Below are 25988 nucleotides of genomic sequence, written 5' to 3' on the forward strand. Positions count from 1 at the left end.
AAAAAACCGAGTTATCCCGAGTTGTGACGTCATTTTTGGAATTTAGTGACGTCATTTTTCATTTTATAACTCGGTTTATTTCTCTTCCTTTAACTTTCCGAGTTATTTTCCATTTTTTAACTCGGGAATTTTTTCTTCCTTTAGCTTTCCGAGTTATTTTTTGAATTTCTAAGTTAACTCGGGAATTTTTGCTTCCTTTATTAGCTTTCCGAGTTATTTTTCTTCTAAAAAAAACACCAGCTTTAATCAATCTATTGATCGAAACCACAAGCACACCGCAAATATTTACTATTTGCTTGAATAGAAGAAGAATTTTGTGAATGAGTTCCATGGGGGGTACTAAGGCAAGTACGGGTATTTTTTGGACTTTACTTTCGAAGGGTCGTAAAAATCTCAAAATCTAATTTCAGTCCCCCTCCTAAGGCTTGTAAAACAGCCAAAAGTTCCAATAAGGGTCACGAAATCCCGAAAAATCAGTTTTTTCCTCGATTTTTGCGGCACACACCCGTCCAGCTCCTAACCCTAGTACCCCCAGATGATAGTCTGTGAAATGATTGATTCAAGAATCGTTGGTGATTCATTTAAAATTTTTACAGCGAAGGAGGGAGGACTCTCTTGTCATGTCACTTACAGTATTCTTTAATGAAATAGGGAGGAAATATTAATTTTGAAATAGCTTTATCTCATCACTTACCTACTGTATTTTTTTAGATTTACACAGCATTTATGCTGTAAGATTTTTGAAGGGCTTACACTTTGTTTATCTAGCAGGTTTTAACTTCAGCTCTTGGTCTTGCTTTTCTTCAATTATTCACTTGTTTGTCGATTATTCATTTTATTCAAAGCAGGTTAAGGTTTTTCTAGTTGGTAATGGATGGTTATGTCTTTGATTTTGGTTGGTATATGGGATCAATAGATTAAAGCTGGTGTTTTTTTATGAAGAAAAATAACTCGGAAAGCTAATAAAGGAAGCAAAAATTCTCGAGTTAACTTAAAAATTCAAAAATAACTCGGAAAGCTAAAGGAAGAAAAAATTCCCGAGTTAAAAAATGAAAAATAACTCGGAAAGTTAAAGGAAGCAAAAATTCCCGAGTTAAAAAATGAAAAATAACTCGGAAAGTTAAAAGAAGCAAAAATAAATAAACCGAGTTATGAAATGTAAAATAACGTCACTAAATTCCAAAAATGACGTTATAACTCGGGATAACTCGGAAAAAATAACCTGGGAATTCCGAGCCTCCCACATGAGGGTCCGACTTTTGTAGATCGGGGTCCGACTTTTGTAGATCGGGGTCCGACTTTTGTAGATAGGGGTCCGATTTGGGGTCCGAATTAGGGTCCGATTTGAGGTCCGATCTTGGGTCCGAAATAGGGTCCGGGGTCAGGGTCCAAAGTCCGGGTCCGACTTTTACAGTATGCCTAAAGGTACTGCCATGCATAACAGCGGCAGAATTTGCAACTCGTGCTTTTTGGGATCTCGCACTTTAATTTTCTTATCTTAAAAGTGCAACTCGTAACTCGCAGAAGAAAGTAACTCACAACTCGCAGATTTAATACAGTAGTAACTCGCAACTAATTCTTATCTCTCACCTAACCATCACGCAGCGTGCCATTCAAAACTATTGTATCTTCAGGTAATCAATGGGTGTAATAATGGCGGGTCCAGGCGATTAGTATGGCGCGCCAAAAAGCTTTTTAATACTAACTTTTTTTTTATAATACCAACTTTTTTTTATAATACCAACTTTTTTTTATAATATCAACTGTTTTTTATAATATCAACTTTTTTTTGATAATACCAACTTTTTTTTATATACCAACTTTTTTTATAATACCAACTTTTTTATTATAATACCAACTTTTGTTTTTATAGTACCAACTTTTTTTTAGTTTCATAACACCAATTTTGTCTCGCTTACTATGCGTGTATAATCGATCAAGTGTAGAAAAGAGTCTTAGCGCGATTACACCTAGCCTCAATCGAACGGCTGATATTTCTGGGTAATATTCTATTGTGTTCGATTGCGTTAATTGGGTTTTACGTTGGTGCCTTTCTTGACTCTAATCCTGATGCCTGAAAATTTTGATACAGAGGACATAAAACGAACATTATATTCATATAAGGCCATATAGATCTAACAACCATATGGATATAATTATAACATATTGCATAATACTGTATATCTATACCTAACCAAACAAAAGTTGCAACAAAATTTGATTGGTCTGAAGAATCAATCCACCAGCCAGAGAGAGAACAAACAACACAAATGATAAAAATAAGCTGAACTACCAGCAGTCTTTGGACCTTTACCCAAGCAGCCAACAGCCAAGTCAAGGACAGGACATCCATGGTGGTGCCTCATGTAGATTTTCCAGTGAAGAACTGTAAAGGCCCGTCTACATGGTGAAAAAAGAAAATTGACTAAGCGAGACCAAAAAAATTGATATTATAAAAATGAAAGTTAGTGTTATATAAAAAAGTTGATATTATAAAAAAAGTTGGTATTATGAAAAAAAGTTGCTATTTAAAAAAAAAATCTGATATTATAAAAATGAAAGTTTGTATTATAATAAAAAGTTGGTATTATAAAAAAAAAGTTGATACTATAAAAATGAAAGTTGGTATTATAAAAGTGAAAGTTGGTATTATAAAAAAAATTTAGTATTATAAAAGAAAGTTGATGTTATAAAAAAAAGTTAGTATTAAAAAGCCTTTTGGCGCGCCATAGATTAGGATTACTACGTGCAAAAACAACAGCTTCCTCAACCGACTATTTAGTTTGAAATTCAAGTTTTGGAACGTGCCAACGTGATTCTGATTGATGTGAGACAGGTAAAGAATTATTCTTAGGAAATAGAGTTTGCTCGAGTATAGATACGTGATGGTTTTTGCTGGTTTGCTGATTTTTGCTTTAGGGTTGGTTTCGTTGGACTGTTTGACAGTTGTTTTTTTTAATTAATGAAAAAAAAAACTTATCTCCTTGTCCAGTCCCAGTTTGCAGAGAGTGGTTGGCAAACGATTTCATACTCCAGGATGCAAGTGAAATTTTCCAATCCGCGGACCTAGACGGGGGTTCGGTTATTTTATCAGTTAGGGTTAGGGTTGGAGCTCGAGAGTCATGTAAGGCTGAAGGCCTTCTTAGCCTTAGGGGCATTCGTAGGGGCATTCGTACCCTGAGATTTAACTTTGGATCCCGTAGGGTTGGGAGCTTTCTTAATTATGGTCTGTAAAAAGGCGGGACAAAAATCAGTTTTTTGAAGTTTGCAAAAAAACGCCACATATATAGAATAAGATCTTTCAAATTCAGTATGTGAATAGAGCAGTAAAAAATACAACTTTTCTATTTTTCCTTTTTTTTGCAAAAGTTCTAGGAATGAAAATAAAGGGATAATTGATGATTGAATACTATCCATTGATGTCCCGCGGCACTATCGTAAAGCTAGAATCGCTTCGCGTACTCTTCGCTTGTGAAAATGATTGACAGATTGAAGTTTTCACCCGCGCAGGAGTTCGCGGAGCATTCTCGGCTCAATCCTCGGACCGCGCTAAAAATGGTAGACTAAGCTGTGATGGATCATTTCAATGGAAGTTGTTGGAATGTTTACAAGGCTCTTGACAGAAAATCGTTTGTTTTATTGTCAATGATGACAGTGCGGTTATTAATTTTGTTAGATCTGACAAATTGATGTTTGTAAGTGCACTTTATAGTTTTGATTCCCATTGAAGAATCATATTCTGGTTTTCATGTTATTAGATGCTGTTTTAGAGCTTTAGGTCTACACTGATAGGAAAGTAGAAAATAGGGGGAAAATAAGAGACGATGCATCCTGGAGTATGATATCGTTTGCCAACCCAGATATGACAAGGTTGCACTCAAGGAGAAATTTGGAAATACCAAGTTCCGCACCCCACGCCACACTAACAGTTAGTCACACTAGGAAATCTAGCTATCAGAAAAAAACAACATCAGTCATCTACAGGATGTATTTGCAACAACAAGGATGAGAGTTACCTGAAAAGTTCGCAAGAAAATTAAAATTAAAACTTGAAAGTTTGAAACAAAATAACGTGCAGCAGCCAAAATACCAAAATCAACCAACCAAAATTTGTCATTCAATTCCCAAGACAGCGCTTCAATTTTTAAGGCCTTGTTTATACGCTAAAGTAAAAATAATTCCGCACATGTAAATGGGTCATTGTTTGAGGTCCGGCAAAATTTCCGGGAAACAGCCTATCCGGTGGTGCGCGGATCTAGGTGGGTTTCGCCTCCCCCATAGATCTTTTTCTTGGGGAAGTTGATCTTCAAATTTAGTTCTCAAGGTTGGCTTGGCTCAAAATTTTTCATCTATGGCTCAAATTTTAGGCAATTTCTCAAAGTTTTTGAAGATATTAATTTCTTTAAAAAGCGCCAGGTTATTTTATTATGAATCCCTTTAGAAGTTTTGCAGCGCATTTTTTTGCTTGAGAGTCAAGTAAACGATATAGCGCTTTCGCAGCACTAATCTTTGATACGCATTTTGGCGGGACGCAAGTGTGACTAACTGACTAACTACCGTGTGTGAGAGATCGGGTAACTTGCATCTGTGGAGGCTAACATATGCATAGCCTTCAAATGAATGACCTGACTGGTCATCAAAATACAAAGTTAAATAAAAACAAAAATGATATAGTAGAGCTTCGAGGGGAACTGCATAGTTCATTTGTTTTGAAATTTTGCTGCTTTGATTTATGGCGCGTGGAAGTGCCAATAAATTATTATTAATTAATTTATTTGTTAATGCAGGTCAGGTTCTATATACAAAATGATATACAATACCGTCAACTGCTCCAACTTGGGACTATCTGATGCAACATGGGACGGCCATTCAACCACCATTTCACCACCATTTCACCAAACCTCCGAAGTCATCTGATTTGAGTTTAATGAACCGCGTATTAAAAAATACATGATATCTCTTTCGCACCGAGTAGGCTTTTAAATCAAAATATTAAAAAAAATCAGCAGTGTAACACATGCGAGTGTCTGGAACAAAAAAGACCAAATTAGTGGCAAAACGATGGAGCATTTAACGTCACTTGAGTGTCAAGTTACACACTCGATATTTGTTAATCCCATTGGGCAGTAGGTGGTTAGGTGGCGGGCGTTCTCTGATTCTCCATTCGCCGTTTGATCATTTTGAATGAAAACAAAAGTTAAAAAAGGGCGCGCTATCAGTGAAAGTTATTGTGACATGTTACAGTAGGACAGAAAGTATGATTGATAAACTTGGTGGAATTATCAAAACAAATTTGTTGTCAAAGAGATTTAACAGTAAGTGAAAATACAGGTCAGATATCAACAAGTCCCATGTTGCGACCATTCGTCCCAAGTTGGAGCAGTTGACGGTATATTATATACAATTTCATATACATTGGTAGTAAAAACTGATGTGAACCTGCAGGCTAAAAAACAAAAAAGTAAAAGTAACCACTGCAAAGGCAAAGTGTTATTTATACATGCAAAACTTGAGGAGATGGGATAAGGTTGGTGTTATTTTCTGTGTGAAATTAAATGATTCAAAAATATATACTAGGTATGTCGGACGAAGAAAAAGAATGCAGCTATTCAGGGTTCGAATTAACGCTTCGCACTTCGCAAAATGCGAAGTGAATTTTAGGTTTAGCGATGAAAAAAGATTTCCTAACTCAAAAATGCGAAGCTAAAAAATAAAAAAAACATCTCGCTAATTCATTCATTCGTTTGTCTATTGCTTTATCAACTCGCTACTTCGAAGCTTTATTCATTTGTTTAACCATTGCTTTATCAACTCGCTTCCTCGCATCTTTATTTGTTCGTTTATTCGTATATATTCTTTTTTTTTTATCAACTTGCTACTTTGCTACTATTTGTTCGTTTATCCAGGGGGGGGTCATGCAGTTATTATATAAACACTATGACAATTACTACCGTGGTGGTATATAAACCAAAATTTGGGAAAACAGTTACTCCACCAGTGGACTAACTGCAACATGGGTGGTGCCTAAGCCCAAAATTGTCGATTTTGGTAGGATATGGTGTACTAAGTGAGCACATTTTTCAATTTTTCACTTAAATTTTTTTTTTTTTAATTTCGGAAGCAAAAAAATTCAAAACATTTTTTTCAAAAGTCAAAAAAAAATCAAAATTTTTTCTTCAATAAAGGCATGAAAGATATTTTAACAAACTTGGAAAATGATTGAGATATTTAACTCTTGAACGGTCGTTAATACGATGTACCCAGTAAAATGGTATCAAAAATGAGGAACTCAGTGAAAAAATTGCCAAATTTGGCATTTTTCGGGGTGGTATACACCAATTTTGAGGGTAAAATCAGTTAGTACACTATGGAATAACTGCAAGGGTGGTGGTGTCTGTAGAAAATGTCCAAAATTGCAGTTACTCCACATAGTGTCGAGGAGTAACTAACTGCAAGACCCCCCCCCCTGGTTTATCTATTGCTTTTTAAACTCGCTATTTCGAAGCTTTATTCATTCGTTTATCTATTTCTTTATCAACTTGCTACTTCACTACTTTATTCGTCCATTTATCTATTGTTTTATAAACTTGCCACGTTAAAGCTTATTCTTTGTTTAACTATTGTTTTATCAACTCGCTACCTCGAAACTTTATTCATTCGTTTATATACTTCTTTATTAAATCGCTACCTTGCAACTTTATTCATTCGTTTATCTATTGTTTTATCAACTCGCTACTTCGAAGCTTTATCAATTTATTTGTCTATATGCTTTATAAACTCGCTACTTTGCTTTTTCTACAATTTTACATAATAGCCTAACTCTAACTTTGTTTTCCTAGATAAATCCATTAAAGACACTTTCGCATCTTCTTCCAAACGACATCGCAAAATACTAAAATAATACTAAAAATAATAAAAATTCTTCGCAAACAGTGAAAAATTTTTTGTCTGCGGCGCTGTTTTTTTTGCCTCGTGTCACTCAGAAAAAATTGCGAAGCACCTAAAATTTATAATTCGAACCCTGCTATTATATTTTGATTTTTCACATACTAGGTATGACAGTAAGTTTTAATAAATATTATATTAATTATATTATATTTGATAAATAGTAAATGTATAAAATAATGTGATATAAGTATTTAGAGATTAAAATAAGTAATAAATAAGTAGTTCTAGAAATATATATGTAGTCTTCATGGTGGAGAGCTCTCCCAGTCATATTAAAATTTATTTTGTCAAGACAGTCAGACTTTTTCAGGGCCTCTTTTGAGGCATCATAAGTATTTTTCTCCCTGATGGAATTAGGAATATTATTCCACACAATAGCAGCTCTATATTTGAAAGAGCGTTTATAGTCAACAAAAGTAAAGCGTGCTTGGTCAATTTTAGATGAGTTTCTGTTACCACAAGCAACTGATTTTGTAATGAGATCTGTTAAGAGGGGTGAACACAGACCATTGTAGATTTTGTACACTTTGCAAGCTATACTCCTTTTAAAGTAGTAAGCAATTCCTTTCCAATTTGCAAAGATAATACATAGACATCAGAGACGATAAATTTAAAAAAATCCATGAAGACAAGAACACACACACAAACTTTCAAAATTTGCTAATTGAAAGCAGTAATTAAAATGATGTCGTTCTTTCCTTTCCATGAAGAAAATAACGCCCTTTTCAATATCTGTCGATATACACCCATGGTCCAGAGCATATGTTATAGTAAAGCACATATTAAATTTTGCTGCTATAAATCAGGGGATTTTTATCAATGTTTTGAGGTCATTTTGATAGAGGTGATGTCATGTTGGATAATTCAAAAAATTTTTATGCACTAATCCATTTCTCATCATTGTTTTTAGTGTAGGAGCTTTTAGCCTATAGCAAAAGTTCTATTCTACAGTTGAGAATACCTTGCAAAACAAAGCACACAGTGTCCTTGTAGGTTGGTTCCCCTCCCTTGAAAATTGAAAAAAATCCCTCTGCCCCCCCTTTTAGTTCCCCTCCCTAAGGTTTTTAAAATAATCCCCCCCCCCTGAAATTTTTTTTTGTAACAATACTGCTTCTATTCATGTTATCTCGTCCCTATAAAGAAAAAATGTGAATTATCACAACCTCAAATATTTTTTTCCTCAGATTTTTTCTGCCCACCCTTGGTTTTTTGGAGCTATTTTTTCTTCCACTATTTTGATTGCCCCCATAGAATTTTGAAAACGATTTTGCCCACCCTTTTCCTATTTCTATGAAAATAGGGAGGACACTATTTCAACAAGATGACAACATTCCTGAAACCCTGGCAACAAAACCTGTTTGATAGTCCAATCTTTCTGATTTTTATGATGACAATGGCTTCATCAATGGCTTTGGTTGCTAGGAGAGACCTAGCACAGACTTCTGTGCATGTATTTGGATTGCTTTAAAAATCTTGAGAAAGTAATTATTTTATGGGATAAAAAAGTGTGACATACAAAACCAATTACTTATTTTCTTGCAATCATTTCCTCGTTTCTTTTTCAAAATTTTTTTGTCATCATTTTTTCAACATTCCTGCATGGCCTTGGGACTGGTTTTAATTACGTTATGGGGAAGGGCAAGTCAGTCTGTGTACATTTGCTTTCCAGGGGGTACACTCATCAAGTGTGACTTTTTTAATTCGGTTGAAAGCAATTGTTACCACCTAATTCATTTATTTAAACACGCTTTTGCAAGTTTATCCAATCTAATTTCTTTCACTTGATAACGATGTCTGAAAATAGGGGGTCGTTGTAAAACATGGATTAGCTCCATGGAGTACTCCAATGGAGTACCTAATGGAGTACCCCCTAAAATACCTGTCAGAGCGATGAATATCACAAATTTGATAATCAACCTTTTCCACTAGCTGTAAACTTCCAATTTATAGCAATCAAAAGAATTTCTCAAGTATTTGTTTGTGAAAATATGGCTGCCATCATTTCTGGCAGTAAAGCTCATATAGCGCACGCTCTCTGCTTATAAATCTTTGTTGATTCTACAATTAACAAACCAGATTTAGCTTGCAGAATAGCTCTGATATATCAAACACTTTATAATAATACATATAATATCAGTGTAATTGTATATAGTATTATGTGTTATATTATCTATGTAACACCAGTAGGGCACTAGAGCTTTCTTAAGCAATATTTTTCTTTTGTCCTTTTGTCAACAGATTGACTTTTTTAAAGAAAATATTGTGACAATCATAGAATACATAGCTTATCAACCCATTTCCAAAAGGAATTTTTATCATACTCAATATGATGCAGGTAGTATGACTGTATATGAAATGGCAGTTGGGGACAGTCTGTGAGAGAGGTTACAGAGGGGTTTTAGAGCATTAAATTATTCATTGTCATTTTATTGACAAAATACACTTCAATTAACAAAATAATAAGACAATCACAATAAATGGAGTCCGCCAACTTTTTTCTTTGATATGAGAATTTCATACTCAATGTGATACAGATGACATGAAAGGATATAAAAAGAGAGCAACATGAAAGTCACATTCTTGCTACAGAGTGGTTTTAGAGCAAATACAAAAATATACAGGTCTTTATTTTCCTCTCGCGGCGATCTAAAATCTGGTCTGCAATCTTTTTAGAGTACTCCAATAGGTACTCCATTGGAGTACTCCATGGAGCTACTCCATGTTTTACAACGACCCGAAAATAGGTCAAATCAGAAAAAAAATTACCCATTGAATTTGATATAGTACAGAGGCTGAATGTAGATACAATCTACATTCAGCCTCTGTGTCTTAGTTATCCAACTCCATTTCATGTCTATCTAGTGGTCTAGTTTTAATAAAATTTTATCCAGAAAATTTGTAAAAATATTTATATTTATTAATACTATTTATTCTTTAGTGCTTTTTATTTTGATATTTATGTTTAGGGGGAAGAACAATTTTGTATGAAATTGAACCTAATAAATGATAATAATAATAATAATAATAATATAGTGGATATAACCAAGGATTTATATTTGGACAATATATTTCAATAATTATATTATCATATTCAAGTCTAAAAAATAAAAGTAAAAACAAGATAAAATATCTACAAGATACTCTCTACAGTAAAAAACATCCTCACTACTCTCTGTCAATTTTCATAACTAATTGATGACTTTTATATTCGTCCTTTGTGTTTAACGATGGCTTTATGTCTTCAATCCACAAAGCCTCTAAAGTCATTAAGTAGTCCAAAGAGAAAAACGATTGATCAATAATCGAAACGTGATGTATTGTAATTTGACTCCACACTGATCCAAGTGTTGACCCACTGCCGTTTATGCTCTTTGAATAAGGTAAATGTAAATGTTGACTGCATTGACCGACATAGCTTGCACATAGGGTCCTCCAGGGTTCAGGTACCCCCAAAAAATTTAGGTACCCCCAATCATTTTGGTACCCCCAAAATTTTCAGAATTCTAAAGTAACCCCCCAACTTTGAGTTACCCCCTTTTTTATTTTTTTATTTTTTGCTCTTTTGTTATTCCTGGGAAAATACTTCCATGGCGGCCAGCACTTTTTTTTCAACAATTTCCAGGGAGTCACGAGATTTTTAAATACCACAAACTTTCAAGGGTTTCTAGGGTTTTTAGTTGATCTTTGATAGTTTTCAAAGACTTCAAGGAAATCTGTCGACAAAGGAGAAAGATTGAATTTTCAATTTTTGTGTAAAGGAGGGCCCTTAAATTGGCTGATAATTGATAATTTTACAACCACCAATTCTTTCACCCAGACCTGCCAATCTCATATAATTCCGGTGGCACTTGTATTTCTGAAAGTTAAAATGGCTGAAAATGGCCACAAAATTTGGCATTTCAAGGGTTTCAAAGGTATAAATCTTGCATTTCAAGGGTCCCCAAAATAATTTTGACTTTTTAAGGGTGTTTCAAGGGTTTCAAGGAATTCAAGGGTGATGACTTCATACAAAAACAACAGCCCCCACCTCCACTAATGAAAATGCAGATACCCCCAAACATATCAGGTACCCCCTAAATTTAAGAATACTTCCAGGTACCTGGCTTTTTTAACACCTTTTTTTTTTAGGTACCCCCAAATCTCTGGGGGGGGGTGGATCCTATGTTGCATCACAAAGAAGGAATTAAAAATGGTATACTATCCAACTCTTTAGAGACTTTTCGATTGGTGGTTTCAAATATGGTAAACATGTTTGAATATGATTTTGCATGGAGCTTGAATACGTTTTGAAGTCTTGTTCAAATCTTTCTTGAATTTGAATTTCATCTGTCCAACTTTCTGAAAATACAATTTTATCTTATTTTAACCTATAACAACATTTGTAGGGATAGACCTTTGCTAACCACAATACCATTTTGACTCCAATAAGCAAAGACAAGCAGCTGATGACATCAAAAAAGTGAAATAAGTGAAAATTACATTACGTTTAATAACTCATGAAAAAGCAGCATTATAACCTATATATAAGATCAATTTCCACATGTTTATTTTTATCTTCCTACTGTATTTCTGCACACAGAGCCTAAAGTACACCATTTAATCATCAATTCACTTGGCAGAAGACCATAAGTGATCTTTTTGGTCAGCAAAGCCAACCTTTGAACCAAACATTGTAGCTTTCAAATAGAAAAAAACATTGCTTTCGCCTTTAAACAACTTTGCCGACCTATAATAAAGCTCAGATCGTCATTGTAGACCTAAAAACCAGTCTTCGGCCGCATTTGGTTGAAGTGCCAACTTACTTCTACTTGAAATTTCGAGGGCTGTGTACTTTCTGTTTTTGCTCTTTAATTTTATTTATGTATTTATTTGCTTTTGATGATTGAGTAAGTGACAATAAGGAAGTAGCCTCTTTAAAAGATGATATCATGCTGAATAGTTAGAAATCCAAGCATTTGACAATAAATTACACGGTTCAGTCCTAAACCTGTATGCAAAATTTACAGAAGACACATTATTTGGAGTTTGTACCAAATTTACACTTTGATCTCAGATAATGTGAAATAAATGCCATAAAAAACAGATAAAGGTGTCTTTTTTTGAAGATTTAATTTTTGATATAAATAAGTTTGCGTTTGTCAACCCAGTGATATCCATATTGGAAGTTTATCGTGGCTTGGATCACAAGATTTACATTTGGCTACGTTTCGAGAGATTCTTCTTTTTTTAAAGTTTTGATTAGATGTAAAAAATAGTTTTAACTTCAACTTTTTAACTTTTAGATTCATACTTCAATATCTGTATCAAATGTGTGTGGTGAAAGTTGATGAACTCTTAATCTCTTTCTAGAGCAATGAAGAAAGGTTAAAAAAGAATATAACAACATAACAAGTTGTGTGTGTGTGTCACCCAAGGCAACAATGGAAAGCCAACCGTCAGATGAACACATCACCATGCTAATGGGAATGGGTTTTGGTGACATCACAGATATCAGGCGTGCTTTGAAACTTGCCAAAAACGATTTGAATGATGCTGTTGCCATTTTGACTGGAGAAGATTCTAGAGGTATGGTTTTGATATATTTGATGTTTTTTTCGTCTGATCAAGGATTGAATGAACATAATTCAAAAATCAAAAACGTTGCACTTGTCCCTTACTCTGGATTTTGGAAGTAGGTTTCAACAGTCGATTGAAAAAATTTTGATTTTGAAAATTTATAAAATTTTGAAAAATAGTCCCTTCACATTAATTTAATTTTAGAAGGAAAGGGAATTTATAATTAAGCTTTAAAACGGGACAGGCAAGATCCCTCCCCTGTAAAGCAATCTTATAATTTCACCGGTCTTATTAAGATAGGAAACTAAATAGATAAGGTCATCATTGCTAAGATATTGTTAGGGGCAGTTAAATTTTTTCATTTGACACAAGAGAGATTTCCCATCCAGTTGTTCAAACAAATCAAAAACTCAAAAATTATTGTCAATTGTTTGTTTTTTCACCAGGTGGTTTTGGGCAAGCAGACATTGAAATGAAAGAGGTTTCAAACTCAACTGAAGTTTATAATAACAACAATTCACCGGTTATGTTTGGACCTCAACTACCAGTGGTGGAGGGTGGTAAACAACCCACTGAATGTATTGATATCACTGAGGAAGAAGAAGTCGCAGAAAATATTGGTGAGAGTTTGTGTTTTGAAAATCTTTAAGATGGCTTAGCAATAGAGAATATGAAAGAAACAGAGGATTTTATTTCTTTATTTCGTTTGCTTTACAAGTCAATATCAGGAATAAACTTGATATTTGGAACTAAAAGAAAAAATCTAATTCTCCTCATTACAAAATTTCGAATTGAACCATAAATGAAAACAGTTGAAAAAAACAATCTCAAGAAGTATAAATTTTTCGTTAATCATTGGACAGCTTTATGAGATTTTTCTAAGGAAATTGTGCTAAAGTCATCTGCAACTTGTTTCATTTCGTTCAAATAGGACCCTCCAGGGTTGCTGGTCCTTGCTAGTATGTATGTTAACAATACTCCTTTCAATCTCAGTTGAGTTTCTAAGGATATCTTCCTATTTGTAAGCAATTGGTTCATCAATGTGTACGATGACAAATAACTTTTCGAGAAATGCAAACATGTAGTTTTCAGTTCTTCCAGCTGTGTCACCTCCGCAGTTTCCAACAGATCAAATGCATGATACATATTCATAATTTGTTTGCTTTGTCGTGTCAGCTCACATTTGACCTGATCTAGAACCACATCAATCATATACTCGTTTGCCAGAAGATAAAGGCCTTGCAAACGTCTTACCAGGTGTTGAATTCGAGGGTCTGAATTAAAAAAGATTGAATTTAAAATAATCAACAAAAAAATCAGATCATACTAATTAACAGAATTAGGTTATAAATCACGAAATTTGTGTATTCACTGTACGAAAAACCTGTCAACTGCTTTAAAATATCTGTTTGTAGAATACTGCAAAAATCATCATTGAGAGTTTTCAAGGACAGGGTAGGATTTTACAACAAATTTCTATTCTGCAATAAAGATAATTTTTAGGGGGAGAATTTCATGGGTTTTTGTATGTTTGACATTTTATGGATCTTCTTCTTGTAATAGGGGTAAGCAAGCCCATTATAAACTGTAGAAATTTATGCATACTTGATAGCCCAGCATTACAACGACGGCAAGAACCTGAAAAAAATGTTTAAAAAATGTGAATTTGAAGGATTGTTATCGCAAATGTGGAGGTTTCCATTTAAAGAAAAGGGCATATTATTACATAGTGTGAATTTCTCTAAGAGGGGCCACCATCTTTTCAAGATATGCTTTAAAGGGGTGACAGGACCTTCTCAGATGTAAATGTTTTGAACTTTCAAGGTGGACGCATTTTCTAAAGAACATTTAGACTGAGATTTGTGTAAAAAATATAAGAATATTGTATGAACAAGGTCAGCCTAATGAGAATTGAAAAGAGACCAAATTTGCTCAATATTATCTGATATTCATAAGGGATTTTCGTAGTTTCATTAATTGTTATAACTTTTAATTTTCAATTAGAGCAGATTTTTTCTTCTTGAGAGCCAATTTTTATAACCCAGGGTAACTCTGTATATTTAAATGAATCAATTTAAGAACAGCAATGGGGGGAGCAATGAATGAGAGGAGGGGTCAGACCCCTCTGTACACTATTAGTTACAAGAAATACACAACGCGAGAGTGTTTAATTACCTTTGGTTGAATAGATTAACCCATTGCTTTCTTTTGTTTCACACGTTTCACAAACAAGTGAATCAAACTCTAAAACAAGAAAAAGATTATCCAGAAAGAATTGAGAATAAAATCTTAGATATCTTTTGCCCTTAAATTTGAACAGGTTAACAGCAATAAACCAGTGAGCCAGTAAGATTTTGTTGAGGTTCCAATGTTCTTGTATATTTTGACTTTGATTCTTAAAATTTGTTTAAAGTTTGGTCATTTCAAGCTTAGCTTTGTTCTTAAGAAAAAAATAAAAATTGTTCTTTATCCTGTTTTGTCTTTATATCTTGATTTATTCGAGCCTCATATTCTCATAAAAATTGTTCTATTTAAAAAGCACCTACCAAATTTGATGTTGTCAAAAGGATAAATCATCTTCATGACGTACATTAAAGTATCGTACGATTTCCCTTCCAGAGTGACTTTCTTAGTCTTTGACTCCTTAAAACTGCCATTAAACATGGCCTCAAAAACGGGTGAAACCATAGATAACGTAGTTGAATGAACGTGTATTTCTTTCTCTTCGGCAACCAAAACAACATCACTATTCTTCCATGGTTGTGTGAATCGAGCAGGCTCTTTCTGCTCTTCGATTTTCTCGTTTTCTTTTGACTCGCTCATCTTTAGATCAAGAATGAATATTTTCAAGCCTAAAATATGCACCTTTCATACACTACTAGAGTTGCTCTATGAAAACTCTCTACACGAAACAAACATAGACTAGCCCTCTCTTATAGAATAACAACATTGCACACAAATTACTTTTATTAACAAACTCGAAATAAATTTTTGATAAATAAACAATATTGTTAAGTGGGATGACGTTTGTTTTCACAAAAAGTTGCTCAAATAATAAAAGATTTCCAAGAATTTTTCGAGTAATCCTTAATATGCTTATGAGGTGAAATTCAGTAATCAAGCTAAATGGAGCTAATTATAATTCCATAATACGAAAATACAGCATGCCATTATTTTTATGCATAATACAAATAATAAGATTCAGAATTTTAAAATGCCATAGTTATTATTGATAAACAGAATAGTGGAATTGACCAAAGTTAACACGGTTCCGTTTTGCTTGGAAAAAAAATGTAGTTATTCTTTTGGTTAGAGATGACGTGAATTTTGAATTTAACCAATAGAATGGCTTCATTTCGTTTCGGAGTGAAACGGAACCCTAGCTTGTGGAGGTCGTCTTAGCTTTCTTTTTTCCTTTTCGCCCTGCCTATTCTAATTGTGAATTAAAGTTGGCATAATGTTGGCTGTCTAAAGTCAATGAATTGCCCTCTTTTTACGTCAATGCAATGACTTCTCCAATCTTTTTCAAGCTAAGATTTTAACTGCTAATAACCTCCTGCCCAACATTTGCCTACTCTAACAATTAGAATAGGCAGGTCAGAAAGTCGGCCGACAAAACTAGAGCTTAGTGATCCGATTTGTCCAGAGAGCTCTGGATCTAAAATTTCCACAAACTAGATCTTGAAGTCTTACTAAAACAGTTTTAAGTTAATGATATTTAAATTGAAGTTGGACTCTCAATCACGAAACACTGCAGTCTTTAAAACTAATCATCAAAACGACGTTTCTTACGCCAGTTGATTGTTTTCTCGGACTAACCAAAATAGTAATAAGAGCTACACAGGTCAAGGTCTGTGTCAAACGTTTTTTTCCTTTTCCATTGAAAGTCCGTTTCTTTTATTAAAACGTAGCAGAATATTATAATTAATAGATATACTGTCGATTTTCTCTAATTCAATCTTCAAGGGGCCAATGGATTTTTCGAATTAGAGAGAGACTCAACATTTTCCCCTTAATTTTGCAGTAAACAACCTCACAAAACAGACTTCAAATTTTCTTCCCAGGAATTGCAATAGAGGTTTTTAATTCGGATATTTCGATTTTCTCTATTCCAATCTCCATAGGAATAATAGTTTTTTCGAATTTGAGAAAGACTCAAACCTTTTCCCCTGACATAATTTAATAAACACCCTTAAACACACTTTAAATTTATTTCCCAGGCATTGCGATAGAAGACATAGCAGGCGAATTCCCAACGACCCCTATTATATGGGCTAGAAGAAAAATATAATTGAATAAAAACACAAAACAAAACCAAAGAGACCTCCTTGATTCGATAAAATGGTCATTTTGTTTGATAAGAGGTGCATGACCCGACTACTTCAATTTCTGCTGTTATGTTTCATGATATCATTATTTGTGATTATTTAGTTAGATTTTCTTCTTTTTTCTAGTTCTAGTGGTATCCATTTGTTGCGTATTCAAACACAAAATAAAATCTACCATTACACCGTAGAATACTTACCAGCGCCATCCAGTCTATCAAAAAGCAATAAGAGGCCCTTGGGCTAGTAACGAGACCACTTTGAACCTTATCTTTTAGACATGGCGATAGAAGACATGCCTGACGAATTCCCGACCACCAATATGTATGAACTGGAAGATCGTGTATTCACAGAAAACTGGTCCATCCCTTACAAGAAAGGAGAGTCGTTAGCTAAATGTCTGTACGGTGCTATCAAGCTCGCCTCACAGGTCAGTTTAAGTTGAAACCTTGCTTTCCCTAAAACAATGAAATATATTATTACGGTGGTTGGTATTTTTGTTTTGAATCCAACCATTGCAGTAAATGAGTTGCGTCTACAATCACAAATACTTTTCAGAAGGAGTTTTTGTACACGTTCTTTTCAAGGAACACGTTTATAAGGAACTTGAGGCTGAAAATTGTCCGAAAAAGGAATTGTTAAGGAACTCCACACGCTGAGAATAAGAAAACAATTTAGGGACAGTAAAAACTAAACTTGAACCTGCACAAAACTAAACAAAAAGTGGATGAAATATTGATGAAGAAACAACATTGTATAAAATTTTTTTTCTGTACGCTAGTCAGTTATTCAACAAAGTATTAAATCAATGCCATCCATAGCAAGCTTATCAGCTGAGTAAATAAAGAACTCAAAAATGAGCTTCGAGGCTGATATTCTTTGAAAAAAATAAGAAACTCCAGGCTCGGAGCCAAGTTAAAATTTCTTATATGCGTGTGTATTGTCAGAAATGAAGATATTTTTCAATGTAAGAGGAAGGAAGTGTCTCAATGATCCAATTTCGAATCGAATTTGATGTATGCATTGTTACCTTTCGTCTCACTCACTCACTCACACCACTACCTTTCGTCTCACTCACACCACTTTCTTTATTTTCAGCAAAAAGCAGAGACAGATAAGGATTGCGAGCGATTCTTAGATCGTGTAGCTGTTGAATGTTTCAAGAAACTTCTGACGTCACAAGCTGTAAAGAAATGGTCGAATGACATCCACGAAGGAGTGTTTAACATGATACAACTCTTCATTGATTTCATGGCTGAACGACTCAAATACTCTCCTCCACCCTTAAAACTTCTGGGAACATTGAGTTTAGCTTTCGATCCGGATTCTGAATTCCATTTCAAGAACCGAACTCATAAATGGAACCGTGGACATTATGAAGACATCTTTGGTTTTGATAAATGCCCTGCTGTCAGTCCTGATTATAATACATACAAGGTACCCTGTTTGTCTACACTGCATGAAAAGTTGTCTTCTCTAACGCAAGATATATGAGGAAAAGTTAACTTTTCTCTCAATTTTCTTGTTTTGAAATCTTTGAATTTTCTTCTGTGAGAAAACAAGTAACAGTGAATCTTCACTATTTCTCGAAAAGCTTAAATTTTCTAAATATCGACATAATTAACTTTTCGATGTACAAAATGATTACATTTTTAGCCACGAAAAGTACTACTTTTCTCTGAAGTAAAAATTTAGACTTTCTCCACGCAGTGAAGATTCACTTTTACTTGTTTTCTTGTCCATGGAAATGTTAAATTCAAAATTGAGAAAAGACGAACCTTTTTTGTAAAAAAAATAACGAAATTCTTTTAATGAAAGGAAAGATTAACAATTTATTATTTACGCATTTTCGAAAAGATGCAGATGTCTAGACCAGAAATAACCAACGTTTCGTTATTGGGAATATATATTCTAGCTTAAAAAAATACTTGATCCGCCTCATTTCATAACATTGAAAAGGTAAAAAACTTCTAATATGGAAACATTAAATTTCTGGTTACTGTAGCGACAATTAGACACGAGATTAAATTCGATAAGATATTGAATTATTAAATATTCTTGGATGATTTTCTTCTTTAAAATTAAAGTCAATATTAAAAAAATCATATTAATATCTATTTACTCATAATTCTTGTGCTAAAAATCTAAAGTATGCCTTATTTACATAAAATGACATAAATTAATAAGATAATGTAAGATAATAAATCATGATATATAATTTTTAAAACAATGGCAATAATTGGTGTGGTATAGAAGGAGCTTATAGGGTTGGGGGATATTTCTGACAAAATTTGACATTGTAAAGCATTTTTCGAATTTAAGAAATAAGATTTAGGTTACGGTTCAAGAAATTGTATTCGTATAAAAAATGATGAACTAATTAATAAAAGAAGTAAAACAATTACTCCTTCAGTTGTATATCGTGCCTCTTTTCCCGAGGGTTCTCCGATTCTTCGTTCATTGAAGCATTGAAGATGTTTCTTTTGTTGTGTTGTCGAACAATCAACTTTACTTCTTTTTCTTAATACCATTTATTTCTTGGTCTTCTGATGAGACGATGTTCATTTTGTGATAAGTTTTCTCCACACGTCTTTGACATTGCACAGAATTGATGTTTCGGCTCCCACCGCCGAGCTCAAGATACGTTTTTCGACTTTCTGTAGAGAGAAAATGATAAAAATTATACTCTACTTTTTAAACAGGATTATCAAACAGATTAATTGTCCATTTATTTTTATTGAAAATCGAATTGAACTTTAAATTGAAAATAACTAGTAAAAATCCAAAATGACTTGAAGATTACAAAAAAACATAATAGCAAGAAAGAAATTACGCGTTTTAGACAGGTTATTTCAAAAATAACTTGAACGAGTGAGAACTTACATGATCATTGCATGGCCTCTTTAGCATTATTGACGCATATTCATCGCCAAGTCTTTACTTGTTTCACTGTAAAGTTCGTGTGAAAGCATATTACAAGATTTCGTGACAAATCAAATTTCTTTCCCTCTTTTAATTTCTGCCAATTAAAACTCTTTATCAACATTTTTCTATAAGAGACTTAATTGGACTGCAATTGAAAATATCGTAATTTCTCCACAATTATAAATGTGTTAACACAGGGTCCCAAAGGGAATGGTGTTGTTCAGTTCAAACAGTTAATTGTAATTTTTTGATGAAACCGCCGAACAAATTTTTCAGCCTTTGAAATATTGCCAAAAAAGAGAAACTACGAATCCTTCTTTTCTTCCATCAAGTTAAAGCATTCGAGTTTAATTTTAACAAGTTTAATTAATTGAACTGTTTTTAGGAGCTCTTCGTACACCGCTGCCCCAAGTTTACGAGAATTAGTTAACGCAAAAACTTAATACTACACGTCTTTTTATAAGAACAAACTATATAAGAACATAAGGCTTAAAAGGCCAAAATGTTAAGAACAAGTTAAGAATATTTCAAGGCTTTGGGAACTCAAAAACACCCGATTTCTTAGGAAAATGGCCATAAATACTCATAAAATGGGGGAGGGGGGATAAGAACATGTTAAGCACACTTTTTAGGCTTATTTCCGAAGGCAAAAGTTTCGGATGTTCTTATAAAAAAACGTGTTTTCATGAAATATCAAAATCAAAGTGGTTTCTTTTTATATACATTCCTGATTCGTTCTGTATGTAAAACTCGTCAAACTCACTGACCATAAAAATTATTTTTGGCTGATTTGCAAAATATCTAATACATCCAAAAAATTTATGCTATCTACAATGTAAAATACAGGCTTAAATGCAACCTACTAGCCGTAAGCAAAGCGTTCACAAACGCTGCGAGGCCCAAAACAGTGAATCGCTATACATTCAAAAAACTCAAACGAAACAAAGGTAGCTGTCGAAGGATTATACTATTTTCAAATAAATTGTTCTTCTTTCCTTCTACAAAACACCCTTGCATTTGATTCAAATATATAAGTAGTAGAAATTGCCTCGTATTACATTTGTCAACTATAATGAAGTAAATCGAGATTAAGACTTAAATAAAAGATCTTAAAAGATTTTGAAAAGTTTTGCAAGTTTTACAAAAACACAAAATTTTAAAAATAATCTCAAAATGGAATGAAATGAAAGCTTTAAAGTCATGTATAATGAATTTGAAGAAGATTAATTTGAGCATATCCAGTTTCCAGCCCTTAAAACAAAAATCGTTTCTAAACATCTCCAATTAGTCTAGTTGTAGAAAATCTGGTGAAGATGCTAAAGCACAATGCTTCAAAGCCAAGAAAGGGAGGATTTGTAAAGCTTTTTTAGTAGATTGACAAAATGTATAGAAAATGTTTTAAACTTTCAACCTAACACGAGTAAACGTATCGATGAATAGATTTTACCGGTATTTTTTAAAGATTAAAAATTTCCAAGAATAAATTCAGGCGAATTTTCAGCTATAGCCTCACCTAAAACTTTTATGTTAATAATGAATTAATGAGTTAATAATATTATGTTAATGCGTATAAATAAAAAAAAACAATTTTGCATACAATGCATTAAAATCAATAAGTAATTGAAGAGGGAATCTTCATACACAACTATTTACTCAACTCCATTGAGACACCCCTGTGTCAAGACCCTCCGCAGTTGGATAAACAATTCTTTCAAAATCCCAATAGGGATAGAATTTATATACTTTTTGAGTACTAAAATGTAATGGAACGGATTTGAACGCAATTTCTTAAATATAATTTTTATATGGGAATGAATTTCCCAGTGGGGCTGAAATGATAGGGTATTTTTCATCAGAGGATGAAATTTTTGCTAAATTTTCCAGTGGGTTGTGGTTCCATGTGGGAAAGAGTTCCACAGGGGCTGTGAGACAGGGATGTATTGAGTTTCTTTAAAAGTAGTGATACAAATTTAACAAAATTGGCCTACAAATGATGCAAATAATGCTGAGTTTGAAGTTTGAGTTTGGAAATCTGCTCCTTACTTTTATCCCGACGTAGAGATTATAATGTTCTTTAAAAACGAAATTATTACCTTTTTTTTATTGCATTTGATGATTGTATTTTTGATAAATTCGGCATGAAAATTTGATATTTTCATGAAAAATATTTTCGTTTAAATTTCAAGACGAAAACTTTATATTTTCTTGAAATACAAACGAAGAAAAGATAGTCAATCTGGAAACATGAAATATTTCCTTTTTAATGAAAAACGACAAAAGAAATTATCCACCTTTTCGAAGCAAGAAATATTTAAAGATTATCTTTTTTCAAGAACTTAAAGAAAAGGAATCTTTTCTTAAAACAGTAAGGAAAAATCGATATTTCCGCAATCGTACGTTCGAAAACATTAAGTTTTCAAGGACAAGAAACTGGAAAGACATATATTTCATGCAGTGCTACACAAAAAGATGTTTTGGCGAACGCGACAGTCTTTTGAATAGCTAATTACTCCACATACATTACTTTCCCTCAGCCAGTAAAAACATGACAAATTATCTTGTCTCTAGGTAATTAGTTATTCAAAAGACCGTCGCGTTCGCCAAAACAACTATTCTTGAAACTCTTTGTCTCCAATTTTGAAGGAGTAAAGGAAAGGAACGACGACTTTGACCTTGTGAAACCATTACATACCTCACACTTAATCATATTAAGAGATTAGGAGGAGTACAGGAAAATTTTCTCAATTCCTTCTAAACCGACAGAGTAAATTTCAGGCTGTCACAAAAGTAAAATGTGATGGTCTGATAATCAGACCCCCGATTCACCTCATTAATACTCTTTTCATAGTCCCAATTCATGCTCAAAAGGAGTATTTGAATGGGGGTGAAACAAGGGTGGAACGATAGCGAGGTTAAGCAAGTGTTTATTTAGACCGTAAAGTGCGATTTCGTAGGCCTCTACATAAGATTTCACTTGCATGGTTTGCTTTGGCAAGTTATGTACAGGCCTACGGTATCGCACTTTACGGTCAAAATAAGCACTTGCTTAACCTCGCTAATATGACCCTGATAAGCCGCAACCTCCATCCTACTTTGAAAGATGTATTAGCAGGTCCTTCAAATGATATTCCACATTTGCAAGTCTTCTTCCAATACTTATGTCTTGTAACCCAACGTCATGGGTAGGCTTAGTATCTAATACAGTGGAATCTCAATAACTCGAACATGGGTAATACAAATTTGTTCGAGTTATTAAACTGAAGGAATCACAAAACTTGTTCGAGTTAAGGAAACATTCTGAGTTACAAATGCTCGAGTAAAAGAGACTCCACTTTTTTTAATAGTATGCATGCTCCTAATAAGAGATTATCTTGTAATTAAAGTATCTGCTATTCTTTTTCCAGGCTCCCTTTGGTTGGCTGGTGGACTTAATCAACCGCTTCGTGCAGAAAGGAGGACTGGACTCTATAATTGACATCGTAGAAACCATGGACAAAATGTCACCCAACGTGTTAGCCAGTTTGTTGAAACCTTTTGGCGCATGCGCTGTGTACTTGAACGCTGAAGTGACTGGGTACAAGTTGGGCGGGATGGCGGACAAGGTGGTGCAATTTGTTTCTCAGATGGAGGCGGATGATATGAAAGATAAGGTCCGTATGTCATTTCTGAATGAAGTTGCTGACTCAGCTATGTCGAAAATTTCCTTTAGAAATTCTCTTTATATGGGCTATTCCAGAAAAGAATATTCAATCTCAAGGTCATTTCTGTAAGGTCAAACTCCCTTGTGATTTTCGCTGAAATTACAGAAACCCTCCTGGATTTTTTGCAACATTTTGAGTTACCTTCTTGCATTATTATTGTCTAGATCTCACAGACCATCTGCATTTTCTACTTTTTATATGACACCCCCTGGACGAAACTGTACTAGCTGCTAAGGGGTGGTGGGCGTACTCTCAATTTTTGGTACCAACTGCATGACCCCCCCCCCCTGGACGAAAAGAATTACTTTATCAAAACGTTGCATAACCTCAACGGCGCTACATCGCCATCATAAGTGTCCAAGGAAATTGAGATCTAGCGCTCTCTATGCAATACACCGATATTGAGTAGTAATACCATACCTTAAAAAAAACTCAGATCAAAATATTTTTGTTAGTCGTGATTGATAAACTGCCTCCAGGGTTTATATATAAAGCTTAGTGGATAAGAGTGTACTCTAATACATAATGACCGGTTAGTGAGGGCTATTCTCAGAAATATTGCCCAAGGCCCGTCGTCATCCGGGGAGGGGCAGCTGGGCAAAATGACCGACGGGTATGTGTGGGCCCTAAGGTTACCTTTTCCAAGATGTTTAAAATGCACTGTAAGGGTCGGAAAAACTAGAGATGCACTGTAAGGGTAGAATTTTCAGAAAATTCTTGAAAAATCTAGATATTTGGCCCAAAAATGGAAGAATTTTGACAATTTTTTGCACGAAAAGGGTTGAAAATTTGGGGAAAATGCACTCTAAGAGTATGATTTTCACAGACTTTTGCCGCACTGTAATGGTGCAATTTTAAAAGCCCATTTTTGGCCCGCACATACCGTCAGTCCGCAAGCCCAGTCCCCCCTCCCCCCGGGGTCGTCATACGAGAAGAACCAATTGCATCACGCAAAAAGCCGTGTCGCCCGCTTCGAAAAAGTAACCGGTACCAAAGTGTATCACACGTATATTGTTTGCATGCAATGAATTATGGGATTTCTATAGATATCAGGTTTGTTTACATACAAATAAGAGTGTTATCTTTTTACGCAGGACGTGGATAAAGTGTACGATCTACTCCGAAGTTTACGTAAAGTTTGTGACGTTCTGTGGGCAGACAAGACTTCCAACATCGTGGAACTTCATCTGTCGACCATCTTGAAAATGTTACAACTTCCTCAATTCAATCCTCGGATGAACGCGCTGAAAGAATTGTCGCGTTTGATCAAAGATGCTGAACGGAATCAGTGCAAAGAAATCACTGTCGATGTCATCTCCAAATGGTTGCTTGATAATAAAGTCTTATCCATCGCCTTTAGCAGTGAGTCTGTTATTTTGTTGTCCAGTTTCCAGAAAATCTAATACAGGTTTTAAAGGTTTTGTTTTCAAATAAGAGTGATATGGTTTGCTTACTCATCAATTTTAATTTACAAGCTTTCTTATATTGAATTGGCACGGGTGTTGAGCAAGATTGGTCAGAAAGAGGAAAAGAAAAACATTATCTATTAATATATATCTGAGTTTATATCAGCACAATATAACAATAGGGAGACACCAACCTGATATGAAATATGTGTTTGATATGAAATGGGAACACTTATGTAAAAATAAAACCTTTAAGGTTCTGCCAAAGCTATGTAACTTAAGGGAAATCAGCCATTCATGGAAGCAAATGTTCGAATTTGTAGAGGTTGACGCAAATCGAATGTTTGCTACCAAAATGGTGGCGGAGGACGTAACTTAGTTGAACGTGAGAAACCTCTAAAAGCTGATTATTTCGACATTTAAACCTCTGCCTCTCGATTCCTTCATGGCAGCCTCAAGTATATACTCTACTCAAAACTTAATGACGCCACAAAAGAATCAGTGAAAGGTCAACTGGTATAAATAATCTCAAGACTTTTCAGGGTCGTCTTTACCTCTAGTAAGATACTATCATTATAAGAATTGGGCTCAATATCTACGAAAGTAAAAAAAAGCGAAGACTTTATAATCATTTCCTTAAATTCTGTTCGTTTCCAGGTAGCCTCCACCATGCTCAATATTCAGAGAAACTTCAGAAGATCGTTGATTTTGCCAGTTCGAAGATCTCTCTCGAAGAGTTGACCACGATATGGGACATGCAGATTGGTAAACACATCACTGTGGTTGATAACATTCATTCTATCATCTCCAGTGCTATCCAGAACTTCTCAGTGGAGCAGATGGAACACTTCTTGAAACTCCTGGAGAAGGTAAACATTTCTTTAACACTGGATTGACAAATTTGGATTACAGTGGAGTTTCCATAACTCGAACCCGCACGTAAAACATAAATTTGTTCGAGTTGAGGAAATCTCGAGTTATGGTGTAAGGTTTATAAGGCATTGTTAACTGGAGGGATCATAAAACTTTTCTTTTCAAAGAGAGTTATTGAGGTTCGAGTTAAAGAAACTCCAATGCACAATTGTTTCGCGATCAAGCAAGCACCTTGCATCCTCTTTTAGCGAATT

The 25988-nt window shown here is 34.2% G+C and overlaps 2 protein-coding genes and 1 long non-coding RNA gene across 3 annotated transcripts in view; 1 reads left to right on the top strand and 2 right to left on the bottom strand.

Moving 5' to 3' along the window:
- Positions 1–2744: 2744 nt before the first annotated feature.
- LOC136805518 (ubiquitin carboxyl-terminal hydrolase 24-like) overlaps positions 2745–25988 on the top strand; it is a 58883-nt gene continuing 35639 nt past the window's right edge. Inside the window, exons 1-8 of the mRNA XM_067062085.1 lie at positions 2745–2836; positions 12298–12513; positions 12951–13124; positions 17108–17259; positions 17928–18266; positions 23159–23404; positions 24550–24817; positions 25519–25730. Of these exons, the coding sequence (XP_066918186.1) occupies positions 12369–12513; positions 12951–13124; positions 17108–17259; positions 17928–18266; positions 23159–23404; positions 24550–24817; positions 25519–25730 (1536 nt within the window). The 5' untranslated portion in view covers positions 2745–2836; positions 12298–12368. The remainder of the gene's footprint in view (positions 2837–12297; positions 12514–12950; positions 13125–17107; positions 17260–17927; positions 18267–23158; positions 23405–24549; positions 24818–25518; positions 25731–25988) is intronic.
- On the bottom strand, positions 13174–15455 carry LOC136805506 (uncharacterized). Its single transcript, XM_067062073.1, has 4 exons — positions 15051–15455; positions 14680–14748; positions 14110–14142; positions 13174–13778 (listed from the first exon to the last, which is right to left on the bottom strand). The coding sequence occupies exons 1-4, from the start codon at positions 15325–15327 to the stop codon at positions 13357–13359; spliced, it is 801 nt and encodes a 266-aa protein (XP_066918174.1). The 5' UTR covers positions 15328–15455; the 3' UTR covers positions 13174–13356.
- Positions 18875–20082, bottom strand: LOC136805507 (uncharacterized). The gene is made up of 2 exons (XR_010846413.1): positions 19713–20082; positions 18875–19486 (listed from the first exon to the last, which is right to left on the bottom strand). It is a non-coding gene; the product is annotated as an uncharacterized lncRNA (long non-coding RNA).

Source organism: Clytia hemisphaerica, unplaced genomic scaffold (genome assembly GCF_902728285.1).
Source record: "Clytia hemisphaerica strain Z4C2 unplaced genomic scaffold, Clytia hemisphaerica genome assembly, whole genome shotgun sequence".
Taxonomy (NCBI): Eukaryota; Metazoa; Cnidaria; class Hydrozoa; order Leptothecata; family Clytiidae; genus Clytia; species Clytia hemisphaerica.

Bases quoted from the DNA above. Each gene is read 5' to 3' on its own strand.
- LOC136805506 (XM_067062073.1), bottom strand. From the start codon at position 15,327: ATGAGCGAGTCAAAAGAAAACGAGAAAATCGAAGAGCAGAAAGAGCCT. The intron at 14,143-14,679 runs GTAATTAAACAC...CATTTTTTTCAG, and splicing joins GTTAATCTATTCAACCAAAG to GTTCTTGCCGTCGTTGTAAT. The intron at 13,779-14,109 runs GTATGCATAAAT...TTTTTAATTCAG, and splicing joins TTGTAATGCTGGGCTATCAA to ACCCTCGAATTCAACACCTG.